We start from the raw sequence: 13,276 nt of genomic DNA, 5'->3' as shown, positions 1-13,276 counted from the left end.
CCCCATCCAGCTATACCACGGACTCTGCCTCCCCTCAACCTCCAGAACCCCAAACCAGTCATAGCACTGCAGCTGAACAGTATCAGGGCTAGCATTGGCTGCCAGCCTGTATGGATGAGCTCTGACCTCTCAGAGCAGGTGGATGGATTATGCAGCAGGAATTAAAGCTTTAACTCTCCTCCATGTTCACTGGGTAGGTAAGCAGTTTGTGCGGAACAGAAAGAGGAGAAAGGATGGGTTTATTATTTAGTGAGCGCCCCCTCTTCAACTTCTTGTGCCGCTCCTTGGTTATTGTCACTTTGGGACCACTCAGACCTTTTGGGGAGGGATAGGAGGAGCACCCACTTAACCATATTTTCTCTCTGTGCTGCTTTCCTGTGGCTTTCTCCACTATCTCACTTTCCTCCATAGCTGGTGTGTGTGTATTGGGGGTATGTGTGCAGGAGTCTCACAAATAGCAGACACTATCTTCCTATTAATCATTTTTAATTAGCCTGGTAGACCAGATGGCTCATTTAACTATTTGTCCTGCTAAATGCTAACGTCTTTACAGCTGCAATCAAATTATTTTCTAAGGGCCTATTCCCAATTATGAAATGGCTGCAGGACTAGATATATGAAACATTAAAACCAGTGGCATTATGAGTTCACTGGTAGTTGCCAAAGGCTTAGTATAGCCTCAGAGTAGTGGCTCTGCCTTGAATTAAATCTCTTCCTACACTGGCTGCTTTCCTTCTAAGCTAGAGATAATTTTTATTTATTAAATAGCTCTCATGGTCTCTGATCATATCCCTGACCAGTCTCCCTGACATTCTGAAAACTAGAATACATGATTCATGGTAACAGTCATTCTCTGGTATCAGAGTAGCAGCCGTGTTAGTCTGTATCCACAAAAAGAAAAGGAGTACTTGTGGTACCTGAGAGACTAACAAATTTATTTAAGCATAAGCTTTCGTGAGCTACAGCTCACTTTATTGGATGCAAGTTATACAACCCTGTACTAAGGCCATGCAAGATAAACAGGCTGTGTCTGCAGCAAAACCTAGCTCTCCAGAAACAAATAAATCCTGAATTTAACAGGCTGACTGTAGGCAGATCATAATCATTCATACCTTGAACCACAGTAAAATGTTTTCAGCCTTGGTTAATTTAGCAAAGATTTGTGAGAAGACAATCTTTGATGTTAGTACAATGTATTAGGAAGATTATGGGTTATCAGAAACTAATGATGCTAAACATAAAAAAGCAGACCCTACATAGTAGTGAAAATTAAATTCCCATGCAAATGTTAGGACTACCAGTGCTGCAGCAAGATCTGGCATGTAAGAAATTAAGTGCTTAATTCTGCCACCCTTATTTACATTGAGGAGTTACTACTATACTCATATAGAGAGTACTATAAACTTCATTGAATCTTAGTGCTGGCCAGATTCTGCCTCCTCTTTATGTGGGTGTGCAGTAGACTGAATGGAAGAGTTAGCTATAAGGAGACTTCCTCAGCATCCTCCCCCTCAAACCTTTGTACGTGTAAGGCAGAATTATTAGGCAGAGCCACATGCTGAGGAGCTGTAGTGATCTCAGTCAAAGTGTAGGCTCCTGACATTATCTGAAACTGAATAAATATGGTGGTCATTTCTGGTGAATTTCATCATTGCTCACTACATTTAAAATTCACTGTAATTTTGTAGCACACTTTCTGATAATGGACGCCCCACACCCATCATTCTGATTTCCCAACCCAGTTAAGCCTGACCTTGGGTTTCCTTTTCTGTTCAGTAGTGGGAAAGGGCATCATTTTTTTTTTTTTTACACCTGACCATTAGGAGTGTGCAGCATTTGTGACAATTAAATAAGCTCGGGCATTTCTGCACTGCTTAACCAATGACAATAGGGAACCTGCTTTAGCTCTTGCATCCTTCCTGCACTGAGCAAAAAAGAGAGTGTAGCTGTGGTTATTCTGAGCCTAATCCTGAGACCCACTGAGCACTTACCTCCCATATATTTCAATGGAGGAGTAGGTGCTCAGCATTTCAGGATCAGGTCCCATGTCATCTGAATAAAACTTGGAACCTCAGCAAAGCCACAGCTCTCTGAATGAAAATGAACCCATTCTCAAATGAGAAGTTAAAGGTATAACATGAATATAACATGTCATTGACACGGGTCTCTAAGCATGTTAGAAACAATGTACAAGTTAGTGACAGTTACTTAAGTTCACCCTCTGTTAACGATTTAAACCTTAAATTAAAATCTTAATATTGCTAGCTAGTTTGTTGCCAGCTCATTGCTCTAGAGTTGTGTGGAGCTGGAGGAGTGAGGCTAATTATTCACCAAACTGAAATTTCAGGGTAGAATTTAGACATACTCTGTGGATCTAACCATTCCTTTTTCAGACTTATGTGACCTTAGTCTAGACAAGGTGGGTGAGGTAATATCTTTACTGGCTCAACAGAAGAGAGCAGAAGATCTCCTCTGTGTGGCTTGAAAGCTTGTGTCTCTCACCAACAGAAGTTGGTCCAATAAAAGATATTACCTCACCCACCTTGTCTCTCTAATATCCTGGAACCGACATGGCTGCAACTACCCTGCATATAACCTTAGTATAGACAGGTTAATGTTTTATCAGCAGGACAGTACCTCCAGCAGAACAGCACCTTCTCACACTGTGCAGGGATATTAGTTTATTACTGATTCACTTCCTATTGCATCTGATCCTCTTACAAAATTATACATCAATATAATGCCAAGTCTGACCCTGTTTAGCTTTTGATATCTGTTAAGATCTAATTACCCACTCCATAGTTTTTTAAAAACAGAGCTACAAGTAGAGATGCGAGCCATGGCTTGATTTTCAGAGGTGCTGAGCAGCTACAAATTCCACTGAAGTCAGTGGGCGCTAGAGAAGAGCAGCCCTTTTGAAAATTAGACCATAAATAAATAAAACTAAGGGCATGAGCCTTTCAGGTGATGAGTGACCTCAACTTCCATCGCTGCCTTTGGTGTAAGGACCTGTTCTGAGACATTGCATTCAGCAAAAGCAGATTTGGAAAGGCTAAATGATTGCCATGAATAATGTTTAGTTGGTCAAATAAAATGTATTACACAGTTTCCATTTCCAGTATGCAATAAAATCACATCAACACCTTTTAGAAAGGCAAAGGGGACACATACTGTAACACAAATTTATTTCTGATTAGATTTGCAACATAAAGAACTACTGTACAGAAGTAACTTCATCACACTGTTACAACCCAGTCATGATAGTTGTGCTTTGTAAGGTAAGTAAACATTTATTCTAGCACAGCAAAAGTTTGTATACTGACAACTAACTGGATTTGGTCTAAAAATAAATACCTTTTCCCATTTATTAGAACAAAGTACCTTCAATCTGTAACACTCAATACTTACGTTATTAACAGTCAGCCTCTCAGAGATGCTGAGTACCCACAACTTCCACTGGCATCAATAGGAGCTTCAGCACTTCTCAGGAACAGGCCCAATAGCTGTACAGTTAAATTTAGTGTATACAGTAGATCAACCTTTATACTGGCAGTAAAGTGATCTTTACTGTTTTGTGTATACTGTAGAGTAAATGTAGAGTTAGCCATGTACCTTTATCACATGGATATAGATGTCGATTCACTGACAAATTTTTTCCCTAACAAATGAGTGTGAGAGGGTGGAAATGGATTTAATGGTGGTAACACTGATAGTATGGCTCTTTTTCATAATTTATTTAAAACTATTTCAAAATTTTCAAAAATATCTAGTGCAAAAGGATAATTATTTCAGGAAAAATACAGAAGCATATACCGATATAAGGAAAATAAATGATCTTTCAAATCATTTTTTTAGGGAAATACAGGTAGAATTTCAATTACATCATTTAGTGTAGGAGAAAACAAAAAATGAATGTTTGTGTTTTCAAAGAAGCAAATCACAGTATATGTGAAATTCAAACAATAGGAGCTTTACTGCAATAAACTTTTTTTCCCCTTTAAATTAAAATCCAATCTCTTTGGCAGAGTCAAGAGAATTTATAATTATGTATATAATACTAACTGTTCTTCTCAACAGCAGTCTACTGTAGTTATATCAATGTTACTGTAATAACATGAACTATCATTTGTATTCCAAACATATATATCCAAAATGAGCAGGTAGCCTTAAGGTAAACATATGCTTATATGTGCTGAGACTCATTTTGTATTCTTGTAAGTAACAAAAACAAAATTAAAGTTTAGGCATATGTATGACAATACAATCAGTTTTTCAGGTAGGACTATGTTCAGTTGATTTTTCTTTTTAATAATCAATTTAATTAGACTAAAATCATATAATATGCTCTTTCTTTATCCATAGATCTTAAAGCATTAGATACTTTCATAAGAAAGTAACTGTCATCACCCCCTTTTCACAGATAGGGAAACTGAGGCACAGAGGTGATGTGACTTGCCCAAGGTGACACAGCAGGTCAGAGCTGGGATTGAACCCATATCTTCTGATTATCCACTGGTCCAAACTGCCTCTGATTAAAATGGAAAGGAATCAGAATGTTTTTAAAGAGTAATATTTGAGAGTCTGGATTTCAGTTCCTCCAGAAAAACACAAGAATGGTGAAAGGCTATGGAGAAGAAATAAATGGCCTCATATGCGGAAATTATAATGCATTTTCAGCAGCTTGTTGTATCGTCTACCTGTAAAGGTCTAATAGCTCAAAGTCTTCAACCCCTTTAGACATGGTGAGGATTTTAAAAAATACTTCGATATCTATATTATTTATCTAAAGATGCACATCCTCCTAAGCATTCATTTGGCTGTCCGTCTGGAAAACACTAGTGTTCTAACAGTTAACCTGTACAAATTTTCATGTTTTAAAAACTGAATGTTGTTAGTGTATAATTCTATTTTAGTTGATTGAAATAATATCAAACGATATTAATAGAATATTTGATTATAGAAATATATCCTATTTTCATCCATCCTTCATATTATCCATTCACTTTAAAGGCAAAAAACCCATCCTTTCCTAATACAGTACATCCGAAAGTACAATATGTCAAAGTTCCCCCACATGATATAACAGTATATGGTGCACCTTAATTTCACTTTGCTCAGTGTACAGTTGTGTGGACTGTCCGCAGAGTTTCTATATCTCTGCTTGTTTTATGCACTGATGTTTGAAAATTAGAGCATTACACAAACCACTGCCACTTAAGCTGGATTAAAATGAAAATGCCAAACATTTAAGAGGTTTCTTATCCCAATTCGAGAAGCCAGTCAAAGAGGCTAGGTGTCCTCTCTCTGCTTTCCTCATGTAGCTTGCAGTATTGTACCACCGCATGAAAGATATCACCCACTTTCCAGGACTTCTGGTGAACTAACCGCATAACATCTAGAAACTAGATAAAATGGCACATTTAGGGTTTCATTCATTGTGTATTCTTAACCAGCTTTTGTTAAATAAATACATGCAAATAACTCTTCCAAGTATGAGGACATTACTGAGTCAGCCCTGCCAGGGATCAGAACTCCACTGTTTCAGGCACTGCATACACAATAGCAGTGCAATCTGCCGAGGGTTCTGTCTATACACTATGGATCTGAAACATCTAAAATATGGATTTGGACATCTGGAAACTTTGCATTTCATTTCTGAAAGTCTATAATCTGTGAGAGCCAGATTCTGTTCTTAATGACACCAGATAAATCAAGAGCAACTCTGCTGTAATTAGTGAAGTTATTCCTGTTTACAGCTATGTGAGATCTTTAACCCTGATAAATAATTACAACCTTCCATGATATTGACAGCCCATTATCAAAATAATAGGTACTGTATCTTGTACAACCCCAGGGATCCAACTTGAAGATCTTAGATTTGAAGGAAAAATACGTTTCTCTTTCATTATCATAGTCAGTATTCTTGTTTAGTTACATTTCATTTATAGTCTTAAACAGTTGGAAAAAAATCCTATATTGTATCCACTTTTGTGTTTTCCTGTTTTAATAATGGACTTCATAATGTCATGCATCTGGCCTATCTTTTTTCAGGCTTGGAAATGAAAATCAAAGCTTTTCATTTCCTTGAATTTCACAATCAATAACTAATTAGGCTCCTTTTTATACATCTTCCAGTTTTAAACCACACAAGAAAATATTGTGTATCTGTAGCTGGTGTAGCTGTTTGCTATTTACATACTGAGTCCTAAACTTTAATATGTATTTTAATTATATGTAATAAGCATGTGATTTCCAAGAGCAGCTTTGTAGGCAGGATGTACTTCATTATTCTCTAGTGCATTTTAGCAATTGAATTAACTGTTTGCAAAAGCACATGAGTAAAGCTGACAGCTGCTTCTTAAATAAGATGCAATTTGGATGGTTGCTGCTGAATGCATTTTAAATTATGTTGATGATTCCCAAATGCATGTACTCAAGAAATACCAAACTATAGCTCTGCTACATAAAATGATCTTCCCATAGATATTATTTTAAAATGCCAAAATATTGACTGTAATATTTTTTCTTTCATTGATTTATTTAAATACCCTGACATTTCTGTAAACCTGATGGCTGGATACAACCTTTAAAGCTGACTCTGGGAAACGGACAGTTTTGACAGTCAAAAACTGTCTGAAATGGTATCCTGTGGTTATCATTAAGGGGGAGTAAGGAAGCCCTTGGAATATGAAATATCCTCCATGTAGCTGAGGGCCCATAGTGCTGGAGGCCATTTTGAGCTTGCATGCTTTGATATTTTGGAAAAACACCGTAATGAAACTTGAAAGGGTTTAAAATCTGTTCACTTCACCATCTAAAGATAGTTATGCCTTCACAAATGTGGCTGGCAAAAGTGATGTTTAATTAGTAGCTAAAGCTCCAGTCCTGCAGGACTATCAGTTTTAACTGGGGTAGGTACTCTTGTGGAAAGTTGATTGTTGCAATTAAACACTCCTATTCAGAGGAGAGGCTGTTATGGATTTTATAAAACAGTCTGAAAAAGACTTGGAAAAAACCTAATCATTGTGCAGAATAAATAGTAAATCAAAGTTCTAGTCACTAAAGTATATTTTCTTGTATATTTGAAATCTGGGGGTCCAGGTCTTCACTGTCCTGCAGCTTTACTAGCACAAAGGGTCTATAAAGCCAATGGATCTGACCACAGGGGAAGTTCTCTGAGTGTGGGTGGCTGTGGAAAAGGAGGTAGGCTCAGCACACAGCTGTGCTCCAACTCTTCCCATCTGCAGGAATTGCTCCTTGGATCTTTGGGCAACTAGTCACGAGCTCAGTCATGTTTGAGGTAGGTCTCGTGCTGGGGCTGAAGCAGCGTGGCCCTGGAATAGGGGAGGTTCAAAGTTGGCGTAGAGCCACTATCAGGGGACCAATGCCAAGTGGAGCACTGGTAAACAAGACCCTCTTTCAGTTTTTGGAAGTGAAATGCACCTCAATGTATGGGATCCATGCAGAGTCTTATGCACTACTCTGTGTCCCATGTCAAATTCTGCTCCTATTGCCACTGACATCAGTGGGAACAGGATTTTCCCCAACTGGCTTAAGTGGGACCTAAGTGGAGACTAAGACAGTGCATGGCGCTTGTTAAACTCCATGTAACCACTTGGCACTGTCCAAGAACATCCTCATTAAGGATCTTTTTTTGTTAACTCTGTCCTGATCTATGCAGCTGTCACTTTCATGCAACAGAATGGCTGACCTGAATAGGTGAAATCTGCTTCACTGGTGTATACTGTACTCTATTTGAGGAGGTCTCATTTTAAGTGATTATTCTTTTGAGCTATATACCTTAGCTGTGAAGAATTTTTGTTGTCATTACAAATTTTGGATTTACAGTTCAGAGGTTTAAGTACATTGATGTTATACCCTACACTGTAAATACTACCTTTTCAATTCTGTTTTCCTGAGTTTTCTGAAAATAGATGGTTGGTATTCCAAGTTCAGAAGCAGCTATCCATTGAAGAGTGGTTCGTAGCTCTGCATCCGGGCACTCTGGCTCCAGGTCAAAGTTTATCACCAGTAGGTCTTTTTGACAATTGGCTGTTTCCTCTGATAGTCCAGAAGTGCTTTCTGAAAAAGCAGTCGCTATGCAATTATGTGTATTAACCTTAGAAGCCCTACATCAAGTCAAATTTCCATGTCACAACTGATACATTCAACTTACCCTCTATGTTCTCTGGCTTTTCTTCAAGGAAAGCCTTTTCTTCTGCTAATTCACTTAGAAACAAACAACAACAAAGCCTGTTAGTAATATTAGGGACAGTGTAAAGCATTGTTTCATTAGAGTTGAGGTGACAAATTTGTTTTATCATGTAAAATTTTAATCTATAATGTTGCAAAAAAGATAAACAGTATGGGGAGAGATGTGAATCAGGGTACATGCTTCACAATGTTATCACCCCAGTATGACATACTGCTTGCAGTGTGCCTTGTACCTTACACTTCATGAAAATCAATGTATCATTACTGTTTCCCATTGTGTAATTAGGATAAGAAACTACAAGTCTTGTGACATGGCCACATACTACAATGTTCCACCCATGCTGCATCTTTTTAAATCTCGCCTTCTTTTTATGCCTGCCATAGCTGTATGTAACTATAATGAACAAGTATCTTCAGAAACTGTCATTTTTTTAGCATATCAGCTCTGTTTTGATAATTGGGTTATTTCAATAACTTCCAAAAATATCAAGAGGTCCTCATTTCATATGTACCACTGTGCTTTCCTGATAGACAGCAGGGGGGAAACGCCAGATTCAGTGTGTCAGAACCTCCGCGTCCTCCCTTTTGGAAGAGTAGGTCCCCACCTATCTATATATTGCAGAAGGCTGTACATCTGGTAATAAAGTTACAGCCCCGTGATATTTGCAGAGGTATAGCATCCACTGTTTCGATTTACATAAGATCCCATCCTGTACTTAATCAAGGGAAATTGTGCATGTGTAGCATTTGGCTGGAAGAACTTCTATTGTCGCCCTCAAAAAGACTGCAGAATCCCAGTCTTAAATGGAAAGTTACATGGAAGCAAGATCATATACATTTTTTTTTTTGGTAGCTGCTGCTACATATGGGGGAAAGTTTAAAATGGCAGCGTTCACTGCATGGTTTATCATGAATGTGAGGCAGTTCTTGGCATATGTACACCATTCATGAATCTACAATTAAAAATCTTCTTAGATCTTCTATTTCAGTATCAAACTGTTCTCTGTCTGATCCTTGCTTTCTGTAGTTACAGATTGCCTTCCTTTTCTTGCCTTTCCTGACCTCTGTCTTCACAGAATCTCAAGTTTCTTGGCCGGCATCTGGTAAATTCATCAGTAGGTGGCTAGTGATTGAGAACACTTACATATGCAGTGCCTGTAGAACTAAGTGAAAGCTGTCAGCTTGAAGTGTCTGTGAGCAGCAGCCAGCACTCTATGGTGCTGGCAGCAAGGTATAAATGTTTTATTATGGCTATCATCCTCAGTCCACAGTTGAAACAGAATATTTACGATTCTACAGAAAGGTGATTGGCCTATGTGTATATCAAAAAGGTCAGAACCTTTGGCAAGAGGAGAAGCTAGATCCTCAGTGATCTAAAAATGGGTTGTGATTCATTAGTGGATTGTGAGGAGTTTCTGGGGCTCACAGTGACTTTGCAAAGCGCCTATCTTCTCTACATGATGTACAGTACACTCATTTCTACAATTATACCATTGCATTCTACCATTTATCAGTAGGTTATACTATGTTTCAGGGTACCAGAATCTTTAGGCAGGTACTTGCACATCTCTTTATTGCTCTTGAGCAAGCTTGGTAGAATCATGCCCAGAGACAGTGGATAAGGAGTGTCTTGGGCCAAATTATACATCTTGTAAAGAACGTTATGATTTCTCTTTCCTTGGCTTAAATTAATTGACTCTGCTATACTGATTTTAACTGCTAGTAGGAGAAGCCTTTGAGAAAGTTATTCTTTGAGGTGTGTTCACATAGTGAGAAGTGGATAACTTAGTTAATTCTATCTTTAAACAGAGTACATGGTGGAAATATATCCTTCAAGGTGTCCACCAGGAACAGCCTAACCATAAGCTAGTACTGTCACTTTGCATAAGGATACCTGCATGTGCATTTATCTAAGCCTAATGACAGCCTAAACAGCATCTTAGAAGCACTGATAAGCAGGCGTTTGGCATGTTTGGGATGATATAAATGATTTTCAGCTGAAATTGGAATAGCACTTCTAAATATTAGACTTCATTTTAGTGGCTACTTACTTAATCATAGGAGAAGAGGGCATGTTTTCCTGATAAATTTCCAGGTCCATAATGCCAAGACTGCTAGTGGTACTGCTGTTGCCATTGCTGACAAAGCAAAAGTTTAAATATTAGTGCCAATCTGCACTACTACAGATCCATACATTTTCTAATTAATGTGCAAAGAAAAGTGAATGGGATGTCCCTCTGGTATACAGAGTTACTGCTCTAAACCCAGGTTACACAAAACCAGGGCATATTACTCCAATCCTGCTCAATAAATGATTCCCAGGAAGAAGGCTACTGACATGTTAAAAATTATTCTAGATGAGTCATGCATCCAGTGATGCTCTGAACTGTAAAAAAAAAAAACAAAAAAAAAACGGACCCAATCTTGTTCATGGCTTACGCAGTACTATGTGAATTTTAGTACAACATCTAACCTTTGACAGAAAAACAAGCTCCATGAGTTTTTATACAGCATGACTATCAAGTAGTTAGAGATGTCCTGGGTATACCTGCAGAGATTCAAATACCTCTGAACATGGTGGGGTAAGGCAAGGTATCTGTCTGTCTGCCTCACTACTTACTTTCTGGGTAACGCCATACCCATTAACACAGGCAGCTCTTTTGGTGCAGTAAATCATACTATCTGAACACTGCAGGGAATCTGATGGAACTTACAGATATAATGGCAACCTGTCTTGTCTTGCTGGCCAGTATGAAATATAGACTGAGATTTCAATCAGGCCCAGTGTTTTCAGTATCAATAATCAATAATATTTGGAAGCATTCTCTTTGGTTACATTGCAAGAATGAATCTTTTCATCTCAGGATGTTTGATAAGATAACGCCTGTTTACTGTATGACATGATAATCTAATTTATCAATCTGTCCACATACCTATACAACCAAGATGCTGTGTATTTACTGACCCCAGTGCATATTAACACCAACAACGGAGAATTTTTTATCCTATGTAGTAGGGGTGAAATTGAACCAGTCTGTTTCAATTAAAACTCCTATAGTATTTTTCTCACACCAAAGTAGTGACTATACAGTACCTCTTGCCATCAACTTTTACGAAGTCAGAGTGTTAATGATTGGTGCACTATAGTTTACTGCATTGGGCCAAAAGAAATCTGATGAGGTTCAACAAGGACAAGTGCAGAGTCCTGCACTTAGGACGGAAGAATCCAATGCACCGCTACAGACTAAGGACCGAATGGCTTGGCAGCAGTTCTGCAGAAAAGGACCTAGGGGTTACAGTGGACGAGAAGCTGGATATGAGTCAACAGTGTGCCCTTGTTGCCAAGAAGGCCAATGGCATTTTGGGATGTATAAGTAGGGGCATTGCCAGCAGATCGAGGGACATGATCATTCCCCTTTATTCGACAATGGTGAGGCCTCATCTGGAGTACTGTGTCCAGTTTTGGGCCCCACACTACAAGAAGGATGTGGAAAAATTGGAAAGAGTCCAGTGGAGGGCAACAAAAATGATTAGGGGACTGGAACACATGAGTTATGAGGAGAGGCTGAGGGAACTGGAGATGTTTAGTCTACGGAAGAGAAGAATGAGGGGGGATTTGATAGCTGCTTTCAACTACCTGAAAGGGGGTTCCAAAGAGGATGGCTCTAGACTGTTCTCAGTGGTAGCAGATGACAGAACAAGGAGTAATGGTCTCAAGTTGCAGTGGGGGAGATTTAGGTTGGATATTAGGAAAAACTTTTTCACTAGGAGGGTGGTGAAACACTGGAATGCTTTACCTAGGGAGGTGGTGGAATCTCCTTCCTTAGTTATTTTTAAGGTCAGGCTTGACAAAGCCCTGGCTGGGATGATTTAATTGGGGATCGGTCCTGCTTTGAGCAGGGGGTTGGACTAGATGACCTCCTGAGGTCCCTTCCAACCCTGATATTCTATGATTCTATGATTTCTCAGTGGGGAGAGCTATGAGGCACAATATATTAGCTTTCTCACATTTAAGAATTTATTAAAGGCTGGGTCCTGTACATAATGAGATGCACATTCACTCAAACTCATATACATAGCCCAGCTAAACATTCTTTCAACTAACCCAGCAGTGCTATATGACATTCATAGACTCTGCTTTTCCCCGGCCCAATATAGTACTTTTCCCTTTGTCTTCACAATGTGGAGGAGAGTGGTGTGGTTAACAGGCAAAAATGTTAGTTTTATCTAAGAGTTCACGAGAAAAGCTTTTAGTAAACAGTAAATCTTTAAAGGGCTGAGGTCAGTCAGACTAACATCATTGTATATAAGCTCTAAGGACCAGATGACTTCTTTGACAAGTCCGGCCTTGAGAGGGACGCGGAATGTGGGGCACTGTAGTGGCAATCCCAAGAAAAAAATATGCCAGGTCTGTCACAATTGCCCCTGCTAACTCAGAAAACGGCACACTATAACAGAAACTCCGTCATCCTTTAAGAATTTGTTCCCACTGTACTGGTCAGCTGTGTGGCCAGCAACTCTAATGCCACCAGTGGAGCTGGTCTAGTCCAGACCCTCTACTCCCTGTAGCTACATCAAAGCTGTCCCTATCTAGGGACTCTAGGGAAAGGAGAAACTTTCTGTGCCTCCATACAGGCCCAGACACAAAATGGCTCTAATTTTTTACTCTGTGTTCATCCCAATCAACAGAGAGCTCTGTACAACATCCTAAAATGTAAATTACCCACGAAAATGCCCAAATAAGCATGTTCGCAAGCAGCAGTAGATAAAACAATTCATGGTTTACAGTAATTAGTTTGTCAGGTGGTGCTTTCATTGTAGGGGCATGATGCAGTCGCTTGGGGTTGGGTAGTTCTTTCTGTGTAGGATGCCAGCTATTAATGTATACAAAGACCTGGCTAAGAACCAGAACATGCATTGAAAAATGAAAGACACGTTTTGTAGCTAGTTCTGTTTCTGTACATTCTGATTACACCTTGCGTGTCTCTCATGTTCCTGACAAACAATCATCAAACCTTTAGCTTGGTGATTAGTCCCTATTGTACATCAGACACAAACAGAA

The 13,276-nt window shown here is 39.0% G+C and overlaps 1 protein-coding gene across 11 annotated transcripts in view; it reads right to left on the bottom strand.

The window, feature by feature from the left end:
• Positions 1 to 3,168: 3,168 nt before the first annotated feature.
• The window catches only part of SPHKAP (SPHK1 interactor, AKAP domain containing), a 106,629-nt gene continuing 96,521 nt past the window's right edge, over positions 3,169 to 13,276 (bottom strand). For 8 of the 11 annotated variants that reach the window (XM_073359839.1, XM_073359850.1, XM_073359842.1 and 5 more), the window contains 4 exons: positions 10,266 to 10,352; positions 8,177 to 8,229; positions 7,898 to 8,097; positions 3,169 to 5,402 (listed from right to left, as the gene is read on the bottom strand). In XM_073359839.1, the coding sequence (XP_073215940.1) occupies positions 5,259 to 5,402; positions 7,898 to 8,097; positions 8,177 to 8,229; positions 10,266 to 10,352 (484 nt within the window). In that variant the 3' untranslated portion in view covers positions 3,169 to 5,258. The remainder of the gene's footprint in view (positions 5,403 to 7,897; positions 8,098 to 8,176; positions 8,230 to 10,265; positions 10,353 to 13,276) is intronic. The other 3 variants (XM_073359841.1, XM_073359848.1, XM_073359849.1) reach the window with 3 other exon arrangements.

This window comes from Lepidochelys kempii, chromosome 9 (assembly GCF_965140265.1).
Source record: "Lepidochelys kempii isolate rLepKem1 chromosome 9, rLepKem1.hap2, whole genome shotgun sequence".
NCBI classification, from domain to species: domain Eukaryota; kingdom Metazoa; phylum Chordata; order Testudines; family Cheloniidae; genus Lepidochelys; species Lepidochelys kempii.
Note: the sequence above shows the minus strand (reverse complement) of the source record. Positions and strands in the feature narration are given on the sequence as shown.